The sequence below is a fragment of the Mustela erminea genome, chromosome 7 (assembly GCF_009829155.1).
Source record: "Mustela erminea isolate mMusErm1 chromosome 7, mMusErm1.Pri, whole genome shotgun sequence".
In the NCBI taxonomy this organism is placed as follows: domain Eukaryota; kingdom Metazoa; phylum Chordata; class Mammalia; order Carnivora; family Mustelidae; genus Mustela; species Mustela erminea.
In genome coordinates, this window is record NC_045620.1 from 10,591,981 (window position 1) to 10,613,211 (window position 21,231).

The 21,231-nt window shown below is 51.1% G+C and overlaps 2 protein-coding genes across 8 annotated transcripts in view; one reads left to right on the forward strand and one right to left on the reverse strand.

Annotated features, from left to right (window-relative positions):
• Window positions 1-1,485, forward strand: part of RIPOR3 (RIPOR family member 3) — a 70,359-nt gene extending 68,874 nt beyond the window's left edge. The window contains exon 24 of the mRNA XM_032350358.1: window positions 317-1,485. Within this exon, the coding sequence (XP_032206249.1) occupies window positions 317-420 (104 nt within the window). The 3' untranslated portion in view covers window positions 421-1,485. The remainder of the gene's footprint in view (window positions 1-316) is intronic.
• The window catches only part of PTPN1 (protein tyrosine phosphatase non-receptor type 1), a 90,920-nt gene that overhangs the window by 21,844 nt on the left and 47,845 nt on the right, over window positions 1-21,231 (reverse strand). For 4 of the 7 annotated variants that reach the window (XM_032350359.1, XM_032350364.1, XM_032350363.1 and 1 more), the window contains 7 exons: window positions 18,667-18,765; window positions 12,768-12,905; window positions 9,549-9,758; window positions 8,967-9,128; window positions 8,370-8,593; window positions 5,758-5,929; window positions 2,398-5,305 (listed from right to left, as the gene is read on the reverse strand). In XM_032350359.1, the coding sequence (XP_032206250.1) occupies window positions 5,159-5,305; window positions 5,758-5,929; window positions 8,370-8,593; window positions 8,967-9,128; window positions 9,549-9,758; window positions 12,768-12,905; window positions 18,667-18,765 (1,152 nt within the window). In that variant the 3' untranslated portion in view covers window positions 2,398-5,158. Of the gene's footprint in view, window positions 1-1,341; window positions 1,480-2,397; window positions 5,306-5,757; window positions 5,930-8,369; window positions 8,594-8,966; window positions 9,129-9,548; window positions 9,759-12,767; window positions 12,906-18,666; window positions 18,766-21,231 lie in introns of those variants that run through there. The other 3 variants (XM_032350360.1, XM_032350362.1, XM_032350361.1) reach the window with 3 other exon arrangements.

The window sequence follows — 21,231 nt, forward strand, 5'->3', positions numbered from 1 at the left end:
TGGCCAAGATAGGTTTCCTTCATGGTTGAGGTGGCAAGAAGTGCTTTTATTTCCCTCTTAAACTTCAGTTTATGATTCTGGGGAATGAACACCAGATGCGAGCCAGGAACACGGTTCAGCAAATTGTCGTGAATGTAGGGGCGAGGCACTGGGTCCATGTGAGTGGCCAGCAGGAGCTCCTCCAACGCTCCTCGCCTCTGCCCCTTACAGGGGCACCCAAGACCCAGGCGTCGGCACTAAGGCCATCTTGGCTCACCAGAGCGGGAACACCAAGGAGGGGGGGACAATCCAGTGACATGTCCCCTTACTATTTCAGGTGAGAAAGGACGCTTGGCTTTTGAGAGGATGGACAAACTCTACTTGGAACAAACAGAAGAGGCCTTCTGCCAGGAGGCAGATGTTGAAATCACGATATTTTAAGCCTTGGCTGATGAACTCCAACGTTGGCTTCCTTGTCTTCGTTCCCACCCAGCCCTGACAGGAACAGAGTTTGGGGTGGGGGGTGCGCTGTGTGCTCCCCACTAGGTATGAGCTGGCCTGCGCTCCTCCCTCCGTCTCAGACCAGTCATGACTTCTGGGGGCACAAATGAGGCCTTCCGTACTGGAGCAGACGAGGCTGGCCGGCACTTTGAAGGTTGTACGACTAACCACATGATCAGCTTTTTGGTCCTGACAATGTGTCTGACCTTCCCCAGCGAGCTGCATGGCAAAAGGGCCAAGGCCAGGCAGGATGAGGCATGGAGGGAAAGGTTCCAAGAGGAATGCACGGCACTTGGGGTTCTCCCTTCAGGTTCTGGTTCAGTGAGGACTGGGAATGAACTGGCAAGCGGGCGGACTGCTCTTGCTGAGGAGGACACGGCGGGTCCCATCAGGAGCAGCGAGCTGTCCCCTCTGCAGGCTGGGGACAGTGGGAAGAGGGAGCTGGGGTTTCACAATTCACGCTCTTAACCTGAGCTGCAGCCCGAAGGTTTCGCCGTGGAGCCTGCTGACCACAGACCTTATTCTCCCGTGTTCAACGGCACAAAGAAGAAAATGCCACCGGCCAAGCAACCCTGAGCGTCGTGTCAGGAAGTGTTCACCTTGCCCTCTCCCATCATCAGGGAACAGAACTCTTGAAGCAAGTCAACGTGAGGCCTTTTATAGGGTTAGACAGTTAATAAACTGTTTTGGAAGCCATAAACTGGTTTGAAAAAAGATTTCACTGAAGAACATGTTTAAGGAAAATTAGTTTCCTATTTAAATCTATTAAAAAACCTCAAAGATGCCCTGAGCTGTTTTTGTGCTGAGCCGCAGAGACAGCCTGTGGGATGAATGCGACTCCCGACAGAGGCGCTGGGGACTCCGACTGAAGGCTTCTCATGTAAACTTCCTGTATATGTTCTGTGCTTTTAGACTGAATTTAGTATTTATTTGCCTTGTCCTTAGGTTCGATTTTCTGAAATTTCGATTAAAACGATTTGTCTGGGTGTTTCCCTTTACCTGGAAAAAGCAGAGCGCGGTGGTTGTTTCCCCAAACCTGCCATGGAGGGACAAAGCGGCCCCCACAACCCCGTCCCGAAGGTGCTCTCTGTGCCTTCGGTACTCCGCGTGTTGGCGAAGCCTCCCCGAGAGCCTGCTCCTACACAGACACCAAGCAGCACGGCCCCTCCTCGTCTCGCCCTTGGCCTCATCTGATTTCTGTGCCAGTTACAATTTCAGCCATTTTTCTTCCCCCCACACTGGCATTCCACCACTTCCTGAAGGCTTAGATGCCATTTTGTATCTGAAACAAAGACTGAAGTGACAGTGGGTGTGACACCGCCCTCCCGCGGCCACAGTCCTCTGCGGCGGTCCAAGGTCACATGACCACAGTCTGCGTTTACTCCCCAGTTCTGCGGATCCTGCCAGGGGGCCCAAGCGGCCAATCACACAACCCTGGAGGGTATAAGGGAACTCTGTACTATTTCTGCAACACTCTATAAATCTGAAATTATTTCAGAACAAGGAGTCAACCAATCACTTTAGCGAAGATGAATGGCATACAAGGAAGGACTAGGTGAATGTTCTATCCCGTCACTTCTCCAGCAAGCACAGCTCGACAGAGATACTGAGGAGGACGCGTTCTGAGCAGTCCTCCAAGCAGTCTGGGTGGTTTGCTAAGGTAGCCCAAGGCCCTGGGCATTCAGAAGGTGGGTTCTGTTGTCGTCCAAGAAGCTGGGTTGACGCCGGAAGTGTCACATAAACTCACCAGGAAGGGAATGGTTCCCCAGCTCATAGGTGAGCACAACCCCAGGAGGCCACAGTAACCCTCGGCCGCCTGAGTGACAGTACCTGCTTTCTGGTGGCGGCGGCAAGAAACAGGAGGTACCCGTCCTCCTTTAGGCCCATTAAACAAAGGCATGGGAGGCACCCCAAATCCATGTTCTTTAGAAAAAAAATTTTATTGTTGCAACTAAAATGCAAACCCATCATTTATATGGCAAGTTGGAAATCTGTACAGTTTGACAGTTCTGTGAGGTCACAGAAGACCCTGAGACGCGCGCCCCCCACCCCCCATCATGCAGCCATGTATACACACACCTGAAAAGGTATTATACCGAAACACCTCGCTTTTTTTGTGTGTTTTTATTTTTGTAAAAATGGTTTATTCCATGGCCATTGTAAAAAATAATGACCAGATGAGTAAATATTGGCTTAAGGCATATAGCAGAGCAGCTCGCTACTTCTCTAACATACGTGTAACAAGATGGAGAGCCATCTGTTTTCCAAGGATAGGAGGTTAAACCAGTATATCCATTTTGAAATGCTACTATATATACACACCCAAACTACTACATACATATACAGGACTTCAAAAAACAAACAAACAAGCCCAACTCAAAAACGCCTCCAGCCTGGCACCTCAGCCTCACCCACACCTCACCAAGGCTCTGCGGAGCGATGCCTCGAATGTTCTCGCCGCAGAGTTTCTCTGCACGGGCTTCTAACATGGGAAAGGCAAAATGTGAAAATGCTGGCAAAAGAGCAGCTTGTGAGCTACAGCTGCCTTGTTTTTTGTTTTTTTTGTTTTGTTTTTCTTGTTAAAAAAGCCACTTAATGTGGAGGTCTTAAGCTCCCTTGCAGGAAGAGTCGTGAGCACCATCAGTCCCCAGGGTTCAAGGGCAGGGGCAGACGTGGCTCTCAGCAAGGCCCCCAGAACGGGACGGTGGCAGGCGGACTCCGAGGGACTGTCACCCAGTTTGCTTTGGGCGTGTGGTTTCCAACAGTTGCCTTGGTTCCAAATCACAGTCTGCTCGAAAGGAGCGTGAACTTCTGACCATGGAGGCTGATCCCCAGGGTGTTGGGGGGGACCCTGCTTGCCTATATGTCCAGAGCGTGAGGTGTGACTATGGCTTCCCATACCCTTGGAATGTCTGAGTTACAGTGGGCCCCAGCTGGACAAGGCCAGGCTGGGCCTCACCAGGAAGTCACCAGAGTGTCATGCCAGGAATTCGGCAAATATCTGTTACTGGAAAACATCACTCCACTGCTGAATGGCGGATTTCAGCAAGTCTTAGGAACCACAGCCATGTTAATGATCAGATCATGCAAAGGTAGATTGGACTTGTACAGGGGCACATTAATAAGCAGAGAGCTAAGTGTTTCAAGCACGTGGTATCTGACTGGGGCACGAGACGACCGAACATGCATTCTAATACACACAGGGAAAGCAGTGATTGAGAACAAGGTTCTAGCAGATACTGGGAGGGGATAACTGGGTCAAAGTCATCTCACGTCATGTATCTTAAATATCCAAGTGTTCAGTATATATTATCCCATGTTCTATAAACATATGCCAAACCTCTTCTCACGTTACCCACAATGTCACGAAATAACGACTGCTTACAACCGTCCACCTTCCTAGTACTGGTCTGATGCAGCAGGCTCATGGCAAAGTCTTACGTTCCCAGCACTACCTGAGGGTTTATTATTGTACTTTTTGATAAAGCCCTTGATGCAAGGCTGACATCAAAAATTTTTAATACGTTATGGGTTTAAGAAAATGCTAGTGCACTATGTATGCCTTTGGGAAAAAAAGACAAAAACAAAAAAATAAATATGGAGTGGAGAGGCTCACTGCACACGGTCTCCGTGGAGGTCTAGCGGGGAGGACACTGGGTGCTGCCTACCCGGGCTGCACTGGGCCACACCAAGGGGGAGCACGCGGCGGGGCGGGCCTCGTGACTCGCACAGGCCACCAGCACCGGACTCTCCTTCGCTCTCCTCAAAAAATGGGTAGCGGATTGGATACTCGAAGTAAAGGGAGGGGAAACAGAGTCAAAAGGAGTGAGAACCAACAGCCCGGGGAGGGTGGTTTTAGTGCAGAACAAACGTCCATCCAGGTCCCGGCTGGCTACGCTGTCCTCGGCCCTTACCGACCACGGCCTGCCTGCCAGGCGCACATGGGCTCTAGCAGCGGAGGCGGACAGTGGGGTGGAGGTGGAGTGGAGGTGGGTCAGATTATGTGCTGCTGCTGAACAGGAACTGGAATGAAACCAAACATTTTCAGATGAGCCCGGACCCACCCCCGCAGAGCGGCAGACTCACGCACTACCCCAGCCTCCCCAGCCTCCAGCGAAGGGGGTTCGTTTCTCTTTTAGGACAGCCCGCCTCCCCAAAAATCACCCCTAGGGAAAGCATTGTTTACACATTGCTAAACCATCCGATGTACTCAAAGATGGCCACTTGCAAAAAAAGACAAAATATTTTAAAAATTTTTAAAAAGTCCTGTGAAGTGATTTCCATGACTAGAGTTCTGAGGCTAAACCTCTGTCTTCCCTGCACATTACCAGCGACACGCAACTCGCGTGTGGATTTCTACTGCAACAGCATTTCTATTCTGAAGGAAGTGTCAACTGTTCCTTCGGGACCTCAACGGCAGGTTGAGAAGCTGGTGGCCACCCTGCTGTGACCTCAGACCATGACGCAGGGGCCTGGGGGAACCCCGTTTGTGGCGGTGGGGTGACAAGGGCAGGGCCTGAGCCAGATGGCCGGAGCGAGAAGGGATGGATGGAGAAATGAGCAATGGGAAACTGGTGGGACACCCTGAGCAAAAGCAGAAGCCGGGCTTTGCTTTCTAGAGATGGCCTTCTGTTGTTTCTCTTCTAAAAATGGGAAAGCTCACAGGCGCTGTCCTAGCTCAGTGTGCGCATAGCAGAGGAAGCGACTGAGCAAGACGGCGCCCTGAACCCTTAAACCCTCTTCTCCAAAGGATTTTACATTCGTAAAAGCACGGGAAATCTTTCCCTGGGAAATCCAATATAAACTGCGTATCTGCTGACACCACCTAAGGGTACAAGGAAGTTTCGTTAAGTGCCTAGTCTCTTTTTTTTTTCCCCCAGAAATAACAAAAGCTGCTTTTTATAAAGGTTAAAAACAACAATGTGTTGTAATTCTATTATTTTTTTTTCAAAAACAAACAACAGTAACAAAAAAAAAGAGAGAGAGAGAGAAAGAGAGACATATTTGGCATTTTCTCTACTTACTCCTGAATAGGTTAAGGCCCTGAGATTAGACTCTTATATATTCTTGGGATCACAGGGCTCCTTAAAACCCCAGTGCATCAATCCTCAATTCTCTCTTGCTAGCCCTTCACAGTTCCAGCCTTTAAAAACCTTTGCTCTGTTTCTTCTGAGACTGGCTCAGATCCTTCCACAGCACTGAATGCTAACGCCGGGCTGTCGGCCAGTGCTTTCTGTACCCACGGTCTTGCCAGCATGTCCGTCAGTGAAAACATACCCTGTAGCAGAGGTACGCGCCGGCCGTGAGGACCGTGGCCATGCACATGTTGACCAGGAAGGGCTTCCAGGGAGTCAGCGCCGGGTCCTGCTTCTCCTTGGGCAGCGAGGGCTCCCCCTGGGCAGGACCTGCCCCCACGGCCCGCCTTCTGACTTCAGTGTCTGGACTCGTGCTGAGGGAGGAGATGCACAGAGATGGGTTACTCACTCTGGGGAAAACAAAAGCGGGGATGCTATCGCTACAGTGGGAACTGCCAAGGCCTTGGGAACACGGATACTGACCTGAAGCCCACCTGTCACACACACACACACCCCCTCCCCCGCCCCAGAGACCCAGACGGCCGCCACAGCCAGGGTATGGTTCTGGAGCCCCATGGACTCCTTGGTGATGGAGGGTGGGTGAGACTCTGCTGAGAAATACAGGCGCTGGTGCAAAGCTAGGTGCTAATTTGCCCTGGGGTTTGCTTGGACAATGTTCCCCTTCAGTTCAGGGAGGGCAACGGTGCGGCCCGCATGCTCTCTCTCTCTCTCCCCGGGCCCCTGCACAGGAGCCTTTACTGCTGTTGACGTGAGGACATCACGTATTCCCTCTGCCCCTCAGCCTGCCCTGTCCCCGGCTTGAGGCCCCAGCATCACTCAAATCCGGCCAGTAGGACCGTTTCTCAGGCCTCCTGTGTACAGACCGGCTGCCCTCCTGGTGGCAAGCCAAAGCGCCCCCGTGCGGGGACGATGTGAACTATGTTCTCCTTCCAGGCCTATCTCAGGAGAGGCCAACAGAGGCCCTTCCTCTCTTTGCCACCTCCCCCAGGCCTTTCCTTCTCCCCCTGCCCTTGCCTCCCGACAGAAGACCCGACCACAAGATGTCCTGCTTCTCACATGCATCTCCACAGCTTTTCTACCCTAGCAGCATCGTGTGTAGTGGGCAGGACCCCTGAGGCATTACCTCCCCAGGAGGTGGCACAAAGCACCTGCTTTTCTGCTCCCCATTGTGGGGCCCTAGCTGCATGGCTGAGGCCTGTGTGCCCGTGGGCCCCCACTGGTGTCCAGAGGCACCTATGTTCTTGGCACAACCCCATTTTTTCCTGGAACTCGCTGACTTTTGGCTTCCCAGATCCACACTCGTCTCCCTGCCACCTTCTCTCTCTCTCTCTCTCTCACACACACACACACACACACACACACACACTGCAAAGCATCCCCTCTCCCCCCAGTCTTAGCGAATACAGAACAGAACACATGACAGACTAGACACCAGTCACGTGCCAGCTCTCACCTCGCTCACTCTCAACTCTTGGCAGGCCCTCAGATGGAGCACACTGGCACGCCCTGAGAACGTCACCAGAGGCCCTGGGAAGCCAGGCACGGTCTCCTGAGCGGACTTTCACGGAGCTACTGCCGAGCACATTGCACGGCAACTGTTCTGGGAGGCCCCACTGGACAAGTCCCAGAGGTGATGGGGCTGTGATAGGGACCCAGTTGCACAAGGATCCTGCTGACTTAGGTGCACGCGTCAGCACTGGGGCCTGGCACTCAGCATTTGGCAAGGCGCCCAGGTAAGATTCTGATGATGAGTTTAGCTAGAGGACCATTCATGGACATGCCATGTCTAACCTGCTTACTTCAGTATTGTTATTACAACGTCTAGCTGCATTAGTGCATTCCTGATTGTGTCCTTTAACAGTTCCAAAGTATCCCAAAGTAAGGAGAAAGCACGAGTTACCTAATCCCTACACATACAATCAGCTTGTCTCTTGTCACCGTTTTCAGTGATGCCACAATGAACACCTCCCCCTATAGCTCTCTTTGGACTCCTGTTTGCAAAGTGTTGCAAACCAAATTTCTAGATGTGTACAAATGCTGGGCCAAAGCGTGCACTCATCCAGGAAGCAGGAGCAAGGGCACTGTCTCCACAGGCTGGGGCTCAGGCTCACACCCATTCCTTCTCCATGCTTCCATGCCTCATGCAGGCCCTCCTTGAGCACCCTGGGAAGGCAGGGTATCTTCTCGATGGCTGACCACCACAGCATACACTTCCATCTCCTTATTGTCCACAGGGTCCCATCCATAATCCACTGTACCTGCCCCAACAAGACGGTCTAGAATACAGACCAGGGGTCATGTTCCAGTGATCTCAGTATTTCACATGCATCAGAATGTGTTCAATAACCTTGCTAAATGGCATTACGTTAATCAAAACTACACAAAAGGTTAAATTCCCAGAAGGACCAATCTGGGGGCCGAAAGTACATGGTCTAACCTGGAGAGCACGTTTCAGGACTGGCTAGAAGCCAGGGGCAGGGCTAGGTCATCTCTGGGTGGGACTGCTACCCGGATGCAGGATTCCAACAGGCACCACAAGGTGGTGCTAGAGCCCCACTGAAGTAGGTACCTGGGGGCATGGGGGACAGCTGCCAACCTGTGACAGTGTCAAATGCTCCTGGCTCCTACAGCGAGGGGAGGAACGGTGCTGGTCCAGGGGTCCCATTCCCCAAAGACACAGAGGCGATGCTTGCCAAGAGGAGGCTGGGTCCTCAGGGTTTCAATATCAATGTGTTTCTGGATCAGAAGGTCAGTCCCCCTCACCCTCAATAAGCCAGGCCCATTCGGGCTTACCTTTCCATGCTGCAAGGGACATTTAGAGGGGTTCTGGTTTCTTCCTTGATAGAGCAGTCTTCTTTATCCTCCCCGGTTTCGTCCTTTACCCACTGGTGGTTGGGGAAGAATTCCTTGCACTTCCCATTGTGTGGCTCCAGGATGCGTTTGGGGGGCCGGGGCGGAGGAGGGACGTGTTCGGGTGGGGGCTCCAGATCCTCATGGGAAAGCTCCTTCCATTGCTCCTAGGGAAAGCAGCAGAGAAAGCCCTGTTAGCATTCACGGTGGGCTGACTTGTCAGGAAATCTGCTCCCCTTTAAAGTGAGCAGAGGTGAGGGGCTCTCTCTGCTTCCTGGGGCTACAGAGACGTATATTTGGAAGATGAAATCTTTTGAAAATAAAGTCTATTCTCCCTATCAATGTTCTCTACGTCAGCACATCCAGAGCAGAAATCGGATCGCAGTGAGCATTTTCACAACCTTCTAGCTATTTCGCCACGGAAGACAACTATTTCTTCTGAGCCATGGTAGAGTATTTGAACTTTTACAACTGACAGCCTCCTTCAGAGACAAAAACTCAAAATCGACATACCAGAATGTAAGCAGAAGCGAGGCTTACCTGCACTGAAGAGTCTCCCATGATGAATTTGGCACCTTCGATCACAGCTAGGTAAGAGAAACGGAGCTGGTCTGCTGTCTGGATCAGCCCCATCCGAAACTTCCGCATTTCTAACAGAACTTTCTTGATGTCGACAGAAGAAGGGTCTTTCCTCTTGTCCATCTGAAAGCCAGAGAGGAGACATCATTCAGTCGGCCTCCACTCCCAAGTACAATGTGATTATCAACGTTCTTGGACGAGTCCGCCAGTTTCTACTCAGGAAAAATCACAGCAGGGAGGCAGAATTCTAGCAAATGTGTGAAAGTGCAGCAAAATCGGGACCACAAGAGCACGGGGGAAAGAGTAAGAGAAAGGGAGTCTCTGGATCTTCCCGATTCCACATTCTACTTAAGAACATCACTCCGAACAAAGCTATTTAGTTTAGAGCTACTGTCATAGGAGGAAAATTGTTAAAAACTAAAGATCCTGGCCAGTTTACTGCAGAGACAATGACAGAAAAGCTCGGGGAAGGCCACAAGGTCCAGCGAGGGCCCCCTAAAACGGGCTCCCTTCTCTTCCCGGGGCCTTCAGGGGCCTCCTTACCAGCAAGAGGCAGGTGTCAGCCAGACAGAAGGTCCCCGACCTGCCGATGCCAGCACTGCAGTGCACCACGACAGGGCCGTGCTCCGTGCTCAGTGACCCCGACTCACGAACTTTAAAAAGAAAGTTCAGGAATGAAGCTGGCGATTCGGGGACTCCAAAGTCAGGCCATGTGGTATAGTGGAAATGTAAGATCTCTCGAGTTTCTTGAGACTGAAGGAAAGAAAAAAGAAATTCTCTAAGAAAAAAAGATTCTCCAAGAGAATCATCTGTACAGAAATCACGGCGTTCAAGTAAGCACGAAGTGTACCCCACCCCACCCCATCTAACTCGAAGAACAGCTTCCCTTCTCAGAGTTCCTTCTGTCTGCTCACCCAGCCAAGATATACCAAGCACTGGGGGGTGCCTGACACTGGACCTGGAGGCTGCTCCCACCTTGACTTCCCTTCCTTTAGCATGGAACGTTCTCGTCCACATCTCTCCTCCAGTGCCCCATCCCCTCTGCTGTCTTCATGGTTACCAGTGATTTCTCTCTCCCCCACAAATCACAATGATGCTGCATGGCCACCCAACGGCAACCCTGTCCTAAAGCACTGTAGGGTTTCCCATGGAAGAGTAAAAAATCGTCACCGCATGTGTGGCTCCAGCTCTGGGTAATGCAAGGCTTCACACGACTACCTGGAAGTCTCAGAGGACTCTCATTTTAGAGGAAAAAAGTAACCAGGCCAGGCTCCAAGATCTGGCAGCTGGCAGCTATGGTCAACACACAGCTGAGGAGGAGGGCGTCAACACCACCCGCCCCGCCAGCCCCGCAGCGTCCCAGTGCGGCACACATCAGTTCACTGATGCGAATTCTCGCTTGAATCCTTCAAGGCCTGGATTCCTGTATTCCCATTTTCTCAACCAGGATACTGAGGCTTGCAGGCCAACCCTCCGTGAAGTGAGGAGGCAGGAGTTAAAAATCGAAGTGTCAGCTCCGGAGCTCCTGTTCAGAGCCCGCTGCAGGTGCTTCTGAAACGAAGGCCCTGAAACGTGTCCCTAGCTGTTTCTCCCCCTGGCCCCGTCTGCTCCCAGTGGAACAGAATGAAGAATGGCCTCCAGTGCCATTTCCAGCCCTGCTCCTCCCTCTAAACCTATGAAGAGTCCAGAGGCCTGTGGACCAACAATGCCTCCCCACACTTAGCAAAATGTCCACAACATGCCTACCACGCCAGCCACCACCCCTGGCAGGATAAGGTAAGGACACTGCCCTCACCTTCCCAGAGCTTACAGCTTCAGTCCTAACAGCCTCCCGGGGCCCGGTGTGATGAAAACTTGTGAAAGAGTTTACGATAAACACCAGTGACCTAACATCAGCAAAGAATGCTCATACGGAACCCTGCACCAGCTCTGACACACGGAGGTCCTTCTGCAGAACTGGAAGACTCTGCAGGCGACATGAGGGTCATTTCTAGAACCACCCTAAGTAAGGCCATTTTTTCCTCCCTCGAAAAAGGTCTCCTTGTATGGCTTAAAATGAGAGATGCCCTTTCTATTTTTCAGGGAAAGAAAAACACTTAAAAATAGATTTTAAAAAAGGAGTAAGAAGAAAATATACTAACAGCAAGTTCCTTCTTTAATCATTAATAAGGTGTGGAGTAGCTCCCGCTCACACCCTCCCTCACAGATGCCCACCTCTTTCTCAAGGAATTTGCTTTAAACCTGTGCTTGAACAGATCCACGCCTGAGAAAAGAATTTTTAAGAACAAGGTCTGTTAGAGCAAACAGCCTCTCCCAACACCAAAACCTCCGCACTGCTGCAGGCGTGCCACTGAGCAGACATCACAAGCCCCTTCTGCTCCGTCCGAATTCCATTTCCCTCAACAAGCGGGAAAAATTTTCTCAAGGGTTTACCAGAAGTCCCTCTTGATGTCAGGGCTTGTGCATTTTAAAAAGCATGAAAAAGAGCGGTCTACAACATGATCCTCCAGGCACATTCCAACACGCTGCTGCTGTTAGTCCTGAAAATGCTCCATCGAAGCCCTCCGTAAACCAGAGTCCCCAAGGCTTGGGGGGCTGCGGCAGGCCCGGGCTGTCATGCTCAGGAGCCGCGTCGCTGCATTCCCCAAAAAACCACGCCACTTACTTCGTTCTGCTTACGGCAGCCCGCGCTCCGTTCTAGCTCTCACTCCAGTCAGTTATGCAACAACAGGAGGCAGGGGACTGGAATGCAGTCAGCTGAACACGAACATGTGAGCTGAAGTCACGGGCAGCCCCCCAGCCAAGCCCCCATCCAAGCTGGCACTGCTCCCGCCATCCCTCCGATCTGGGTGGGGACCACCCTGGCTAACCCCGCCACATCAACCCCACAGAACGTGCTGACCCCGGCAGGGGCTGAGCCAGGTGCTGTTCTAACACTTAACCGTGCTTCTTGCCATCTGAGCCCTTAAAAAAAACCCCATCTGGAAGAGGGGGAAACTGAGCCATGGTGAGGCGAGATGCCCCTGGCTCTATGTCTGACAGTCTGAGACGGCGGGGCTGGGAGTCCAGCCCCACGAGTGGGCTGGAAGGGAGTGGCTGACCGCCACGGCCGAGGCTGTTCCCAGGAGCTGCCCATCCTGGTGCAGGGTCTTCCGGGTGATGGCTTCTAGAGAATTATTTAGAATCCCTGTGGGTAGGGCCTTCTGTGGTGCTGCTGCTTAGCACTATGCCTTGATCTGTTCCAAGACCACCTTCCAAGGAGAGCCAGCAGCTGGTGTTAGACGTTCTTCCCAAGACAAATAAGCCCACAACCTCACTTAGAAAACGTACACTAGTGACTATGACCTTGGGAGTCAGCCCCAGAAGGGCCCTTCTTCCCTCGCTTCAAGCTGAAGAGACTGTGGACAAGAAAAGAGGCAGTGGCCGCTATGTGACCTATGGCTACCATGTCAGTCCCACAGCAGTTGCAAAGACAGGAACAGAGAGAAGTTTTGGCTGAGAAACTCCCTTTTTCCTAGAGACTACGATGAACTAGTGTTACAGTTCAGGGAGAAAGCTCTTGGAGGAGGGGCCTGAGGACCCCCCCCCCCCGCCCAGCTCCCCTGGTAGGTAAACAGGTAAGCTCTGCTTCCCACAGGGCTAAGACCACATCTCAGTCAGAGTGTACAAAACTCAGAAAAAGTGGCATTAGGTAATAGCACCCGGGTGGAAAGACATCTCAAGCAGCGGCCGTGGGAAGGAGGGAGCACATGCCATACTCACTGTAAGGTTTTCCAATTCCAGCTGCCGTACTGTGTAATAGGACTTAATATCTTCAGAGATCAAGGTTAATTTCAAATTTGTGTCTTCAAAGATCATTTCTTTCTCTTCTTTTTGTGGCCAGTACTGAGCACATTTTAACTAGGAGAGAAAATGATGAATTACTATTAGCAATGGACTGTTTTCCCTCGAAGGGAGGTACAGAGTTCCTTCCATGAGCTTCAGGACAACCCAAAGGTAAACTGGGGGTTTTCTGATCTTGGATGTCACCATCAGCATAACCTGCCTGCCTCTGAGGGAGATGGGGGGGCACAGTGGAGACCCAGGGCTGGCTGGGCAGAGAGGGCTTGGACCTCCAAACACAGCTGCCCCCTGGTTCTCCCTACACAAGGATAGGCTTCGGGGGTCTGGCTTTCCAGGCCATCTATGAGGTGAAGCCGGACTGTGCCACAGCTTTAGTCTCTCACAGACTACTTTCTGTAGCCATTTTGAAGACTACCGAGAACAGGATTGGTGCTGTTGGCCCAATGCAGAGCACGTACCCGGGGGAACGGAACCAAGTCTGGAGGAGACTGTGGGACACCTCTGCAGGCTGGAGGGCTGTAACTGAATGTTTAGAGAAGGCGTGGACAGGGGCTCCTCCAAGGCTTAGGGTCACCCACTGCCCTATCACACCCTTTCATTCTGGTTTGGCTCAGTACCAAAAAATCCTTTTGATTTTCTAGTTTAATAATTCCAGGAACTATTCGATGGTCTTCATTTAAATATAGCTCATTAACTTTTTCTTCAAAGCCAGCAAACTCCCAAAGATTTGGTTTCACTTAAGAGTTGGTTTATTTTGTTTTTTTTTAAGATTTTTTATTTTTTTCATTTGAGAGAGAATGAGAGTGAGACAGAACATGAGAAGGGAGAAGGTCAGAGGGAGAAGCAGACTCCCCACAGAGTCTGGGAGCCTGATGTGGGACTCGATCCAGTGACTCCCGGATCATGACCTGAGCCAAAGGCAGTCGCCCAACCAACTGAGCCACCTAAGTGCCCATCACTTAAGAGTTTTAAGAAAGAAAGTTTGACTCAAATTTAGTGGTGTACTTTGAGTCAAGTTTCTATACTATACCTTTCTGTTTGGTGATGGTGATGTTGTGGACCAAAACAGCAGGCAGATGGGAGCTAAGCTGTAAAGTCTATAAGCCAGAGGGTCGGACAATGTGCCTAGACAGAGGGAACCCCAAAGACACGATGATTTCTACCACATGAAATTATCAGTGTGTGCAGCCAGCTCTTTGGGAAATGGAATCCACGCCCACTGCACCTGAATGCGGACTGGCCCCCCGGCACCTCCTCTGAGTTGCAGGACGAGCCGCTTGAAATGCCAGGGAAGGTGAGGGAGCCCCTCCAGGCCCAGCCTCTGCCAGTCAGAAGAGACCAGTGGTGCGGATCAGGGACCAGGGGGCATAGCGGGAGTAAACACTATGGATGTGCTGTGGGAATTCAGAAGAGGCGAAGGCTCCAGGCCAGCAGAAGTTACATGCAAGAGATGAGAGAAAACCCTAAGGAAGGAGAGGCCTCTGTCATGATCCCAGGGTCCCGGGATCGAGCCCCGCATCTGGCCTGCTCAGCGGGGAGTCTGTTTCCCCCTCTCCCTCCACTCTCCACCCCCCACCTCGTGCTCTCTCAAATAAAATCTTAAAAAAAAAAAAAAAAAAAAAAAAAAAATTGGCCCCTGACAGAGGCGTGCCTAGGATTTCCTAGGCAGTGACTGCCCAGAAGTCAGTCTCAAGAGGAACAGGGAGCAGGGCCAAGGGAAGACCAGGCCATGGCGACTCCGGGGGCAGGCTCGGGACCCGCAGTGTCACCTGGGCAGGGGAGCGCCAGGAGGCTCCCGAGCAGAGTGCAGACAGAATCAGGAAGGCCCACCAGTCCTGCTCTAATGGAGCTGCACTGCCTAAAAAAACAAGAGAAAAAGAAGAAGCAAACCGAGAAACCATAGACTGGGATGCCGACACAGCATCAGACGTCACGGTCCCGAAACAGAAGGCCAACAGGGCCTGGACTGGGCCTGTTTGAAAGATTGCGGCAGTTTCACCCACATCCCCTCCTAATGCCGATGAGAAGTTGCTAAAGATGAACCCCTGGAACAGGATCAACCTGCCAGCATTAGCGCAATTCTGCCACGCGGTTCATGGAAGCAGCAGTGACATGGCAAGGTCCTCTGCGGACCCAAAGGGGGAAGGGGCAGCTGAAAGGGGGACTGGGGAAGACGCTTCAAGGATGCCCGTCTTCCCACACTTCTAGTAATCAGACCTGTGCAATTCCTGAAGACCCCAGAGGCAGAGAGACTGCCCTGGTGGGTTCGGCGCCCCAAGTGCTGGAGCAAGCCCCCAAAACCGCAAGCAGAGAAGCAGAAACGCAGGCAGTGCGTATCTCAAAGAAGAGGCCGGTGTTTCAGGTCTACGTGGGCAGGGAAGGTCTTCTACAGCTCACCTCCACACAGCAAACACTCACTTTCAAAACCAAGTCTAAAGCCTAGTAAGTCTCTGTGATGTGGTAAAGACTCAGGAACTCCGCTACCGCGCAACGCTAGTGCGCGCTACGTGTCAATCAAGCAGTATTTATTTTTAAGAGCTCGCAGGCATCCACAGCAACATGCCGTGCTCTGCTTGCTGTCATTTCCTGTAGACACTTTTAACACACAAAATAAAACAAAACACAAAAGTAAGCTCAAGAGCACGACTTATTGCTCTTCTATTAAACTGATCCATCCCCCCCCAGAAGAGACGTATTTTATTAGAAAGCCGTCCTTCCCCGGGATTCAAATCGTGCTACAGCTGCGTATCTGTCAGCAGCGAATGGCAGCACCCACATGGTGGGTGTCTGTCACAGCTGCCCTTCCCGCCTGAAGCTGAATGTGAGAGAGAGGCCTTGGGGCCTTCCCAAACAGGCAGGCAATCTTCAGAAAAATCCAGAGTCTCATGTGCACAAAAGTACTGAAGTCAAACTGCACCTTTAGATGGGGTTTTGGGAGAGAGAGGCGATATTTCTGGTTAAACACCTCCTTGTTTGTCTTTTTCTCTGCCTACACAATCCCCGCCCTTGCACCCAAATATACTCTTCACGGACATGTCTCAACTCCTTCTTTAAATTGGACCCCCAAGAACTTGGGCTACTTGGATGAGCTCCGTCTAACACACATAATCATCTTCTGTACCACTGTTTTCCAGGAAGCACAAAAGCCCAAAAGGGTAACAGGCAGGTCTGCCAAAAATAAGAGGGGCACATCCTATACTATTCAGAGAAGGAAGGAAACCAGAAAACAAATACGCATTGCATGGGAGCACTCTGCAAGCCGGTTCTGACTGCGGGCTGTATGCAGAGATCATAACTACATTAGCTGAGCAGAAAGACACGGTGACTTCTTAGAATTTTCCCCAGTCAGTTCTAATGGGGATGATAAATGTTGATGACAAACTGAAATCGCTGATTCCCAAGAAACATTAAGAATCTCAAACCACCTGCTGCTTTCCACGCCAATGTGCATGGCTGAATGACCCTGAGCAGGAAGAGCAGTTCCACGGAAAACAGAGGCTACTGTCACACGGTCACAGTCAACTGCATGAAAACTAACCAGCCAGGTTTTTTTTTTTTTTTTTTTTTTTTTTAAGTGGCCAAGGGGAAAAGCTGCCCGTTTACAGTCAGCCTTGGATGGGAGACAAGCCAAGGGCAGGCCTGGGGGCCACCAGGCAGCTACAGGACAGCACCCTGGCTAGACTGGGCCAACAGCAAAGAGGTTTCACTCAAATACAGTAAAAAACAAATAAAAAGGAAATGCTACCATATCCAATCATTTCTGAATAACGAACTCGATTTCAAAGTCCCAAACCCTCAATGCCATTGAGAATAGTGCTTCTCAAGGGGAGCAATTTTGCACCCCAGGGGACCCTGGACAATGTCTGGGGACATTCTGGATGGCCACATGTAGGAGTGGGTATGCTAGTGGCCCCTCTGTGGGCAGCACTGAGCCCCCAAGACCCCAAACGCTCATCCGGGCCGAACACATACACAGGCCACCCTATCTTTGTCACCTTCCCTTGCGGAGAGTGTGTGGTATGGGAACCTCAAGTTTGTTTCTTTATTCAAAATTGCTGACAAGAGTGGTGACGGGTGAGAGCTGGCTTCGCACTTATAACTTCACATTTTACTAATCAAGCCACTGAAGCAGAAAACATTAAAAACCACTTTCACTGAAAAAAAAAATGTCTCGGAAGCATTATTCCATTCTTCCAACACTCAAGTACGCTCTCCATCTGTTATCATCAAGCAAATAGATGCTTTAAGAATGGGACTGAGGCAAAAGCCATGATTTTAAACTTGCGCTGTCCTAAGAGGACGATCTACTGTAACTAAGGCTGTCACTTTGTGGGGGGGAGGGGCCTGGCGGTGAGTGCTTCCCCTTTGACCACTGACGTTTCCTTTGATGTGTTACTTCTCTGCACTTGTATCTGTTTCCTCTAAAGCCATGACTGTGCTTTCTTTGGAGGGGCAGCTTCTCTGGAGCCTGCGTGTTCTCCTGGCAAGCCTGGGACCGAGAAGCCCGGGCCAGCAGGAAGAGCAGCGGCCCCGCTGAGCCCGAGCGCACTGTGCCAGCACCTGGCAAGGCCCTGGGCACACGCAGTTCTCCGTGCCTGGGCCACTCGCTCCTCCTGGTATCCACACTCCCGAGCCCATCCCAGGGCCTCCGCCTCTGAGGCTGGAGAGCCCGAGTGTGCTGGCCATGGCGGGAAAGGAGGGAAGGAGCCAGGGAAGCAGGGGTGTAGTGTCCACTCGCTACGTGGCTGCCACACGTACACCACACTGTACACCACATCACCTTTCATGGGAGACAGGCCTCCAGCAGGCAATCTGCAGAGTTGGAGGGGGGAAGTGAGGGGAGCATGAGCGGTGGCTGATCCAGGGAAGTACTTGGAGAACCTGCCAGAGGGGTGGGGCCAGGCGGGGACTCTGCTGTCAGGCCAGGGAACCTGGCAAGAAACCAATAACAGAAGTTCTGGCTGGAGTTTGGAAATGGAGGTGGGACTTCGGGGTATAGGTTAACGAGGTCCTGTAGCCACATTTACATACAACCCAGGAGCCAGTGGGGGCCACACAAGGGTTTTTGGCTAGAAGAAGCGTCGAGACACTTCGTTTCGAAAGACCATTCTGGACACCGGGGATAGGATACACGGAGGAGAGCAAGTCGAGAGGCTACAGCAGCGACTGCAGGGACAGATGCATGGAGAGTGCTGCCCAGACCATCACGCACATCCGGTACACATGCTACCCCTGGCGATGTTTTAGAGTTGCAGAGAACTTGGGAGAAATGCCGCATCAATCCTCCAGTAAACGCACAGGCAGACAGCGTCCATGTTAACGAGATGCCGAGCGCCAGGCATCTGGGTATTTGACAGAAGCTTTCCCAAATGGGGCGGCTCCCACAGCTCAGTCAACAGGAGGCAAACTTGTCCAGCCAGAAAAGCAGAGAGGAGGAGGATACAGAAGAAACTTCCTTTTCAGAATAAAGCTACGCTTACACAGCTCCGGAACAGAACAGTAGCAGCCCCAGAACCCCTGGCAGAGGACCACAAAACACGCGCACGCACTCTGGGGAGAGAGAGACTGATGGGGGCAGGGGGGCTGGGTGGAAGAGGTCCAGAGCAAGGACTTTTCCCCCTCTTTTTAATTCATTTACTTTTCGGACTAATAGACATGTATTTATGTAATGCTTCTTTAAATTTTTCTAATAAAGCAGATACAACGTAAAAGAAATACAAAAGCAATGTAAAGAAATAAACTCAGACAAAAATGTCAACTTCACGGAGTGGGACACGTATGGACGGTGAGGTAAACAGCAGATAAATCCATGACTTACCGATCCTTTCTCCATTACTCTGTTGAGCATGACAACGCCCCTGCTTTTCTGCTCCCACACCATCTCCCAAAAGTGACCGCACGTGTTAGGCAAAGGGCCCTGCAAATACACAATCCACAAAGTGTATACCATTTTACACACAGACATGTGCTCAGACACATCGCACGTGCTCCAATGTGAGCACACCGTCGGTGCTGAGCAGATGACAGTGCCCTTCGGCAGAGCGGGGGCTGGAGTTGGGATAGGGACTGCCCTCCCTGCCTAGCGGTCGGTAACCTCAATTCTATTTTCTGCCACATGGTGAAAGGTTATTTCTGCCTCTCAGGGCTGGTTTGGGGCTGACCCACAGAGGACAGAAAAGGCTGATTCTACTTTCTGGTGTGAGGTGACGGGTGGAGGGGCTCCACTGTGGTCCCTCTGGAGCACGGACAGAATATGGAACAAAGCTAGGGGTACAGGCAAGAAGCAGTAGGGGGAAGCGATCGTCAGCGACACTTCCAGGGGCTGGAGTCTCAGCTCCAGTCACTTATCATCCATGTGACCTTGGACAAGTCACTTTACATCTCCATGCCTCCGTTTCTCCACCCACTGCTCTCCACTGATCACAGTCCTTATTCAGAGGGTTAGGAAAGTTAACTACATTCTTACAGTAAAGGCCTTACCACAGCACCTGGAAGACAGTAAATAACCAGTAAACCGTTAGCTATTATTACTATCAATGATGATGGGACTGACCATGGACTGCCTTCATCCTTGGACCAACGAACATCTGAGATGTAGACACATATCATCAGTCAAGTGGCCCAAGGGGTCCAGCGTGGGCACCAGGACATGGTGGGCTACCTGCCAACCTAGCAATGAGCACAGATGTTTACTGGATACCAAAGTAGGAATGCCTCCCGCTGTGTCAAGTTTTAGTATTGCCCAGAAGGGACATCACCTCTCACCTCCATGACAGAGCGTGTCACTTTCTCCAACCAGCACCATGTCTAGAATGGTTTCTGTTCTCACCTCTTCTCACCCAAATTCTCCTGATTATTTGCATCTGTTCCCTTGAAGTCCCTCCACACCTTCCCTGACCAAATGAGCCCTCAATGCCCACTCACTTTCCTGAACTCTGCTCCCTCCTGCTGCCTAAACCAGACACATCTGAGCTCCACACAGAGCCTCAGACAACAGAAGTCAGATACATCACCCTTTCTAGCCAATTAACAGAAACATGGCTCCCAAAAGACAGGGGTCCCGGGGCCTCCTGGCTGGCCACCTGGGTCTTACAGTCTGCAGCTTGGGCCTAAGGACCCGGTCTCACAGCTATGGCTCTCACCAGTTACCAGCCTGTCACTGTGCCTGCTCCCCAGAACCCTAGCTTAGGATGGCTTTCAGGGATGAAAAATCATGTAAGATCCACAGCAGCACTTAGCTAACATTTCACTGCGGAAGTGACAGAGGGCATCTTGGACATTATTCTCTACATTTCCATACCACTGCCTTAAAAAACAAAACAAAACCACAGATTTGTATTATTTGTATTATTTGCATAATGAATAGCATTGAAAATTTTTCATGGTTTTCTTCATTTTTGTGGCCTGGAAAATGTGTCGCTCCTACTGTCTAGACGTACAACTCTGGGGTCCGGCTACTTTGATCCCTTTTGTAAATGCCAGGGCAAAGGGTGACCATGCAGGCAGCTAGGTATGCCCATGGTACCACCTGACAAAAACAGAGAGACTTTTAGATGTGCAAGTAATTGCTAGGGCATGAGGCTGGGGAAGACAGTAGCATGACAGTTTGCATGGCTATATCCTAGCGCTCCATTTGACTTTCTACCTCTATCCGTCTTTGCTTTGGACTTCCTATCACACCAAAGGTAAATGGCTAAGATTAAGAAGTAAGAAACCTTGAAAAAAAAAAAAGAAAAAGAAAAAAAAAGAAACTTGACTTCTAAAAAGAGAAGTTACCAAGAAGCTGCCTTTCCCCTAACCCCTTCCCGCCAGTCTGCTACCACCAGGATCTCCTTCCTTATCACCCTACCCCAACAAACCCAGAGGTGCTGGAAGACCACAGGCTGAGGCCTGGTAAAAGGCCTGCCCCCTACACATATATCAAGAATTTCCTCAATGGCCCCAGGGCTGAACATGGCGTGGCTGATGTTCCATACACTGGGGGGGGCATCTGAGATGATAGTCCTCACAGACAGAGAGGAACTGGGACAGGACCAGACGGGGCAGTAAAGCAGGGCCATGGTAGTTAAGTTGATCAGCTCCCTGCCCCAAGGCAGCCTCTGTTCATACGCTCTCTGGCTTCCCTATCACCTTGATCTCCCAGTATTAAACAGAAGTACCGTGTTCAAAATCACCCTATACCCCAAAGCCATACAGAACACTGATAAACATGGAATGAGAAAGCAAAAACTATGACTAAAAAGAAAGAAATGTCAAGTGTTTAGAGCAACTTACAGGTAACAGACTAAGACTTGAGAAAATGAATTAAAAAGAAACTTCCCTATCCTCTTTCCCAGAGACCCATGGTCTTTGGGCCATATGCCAATAAGTGTTTCACAAGGCC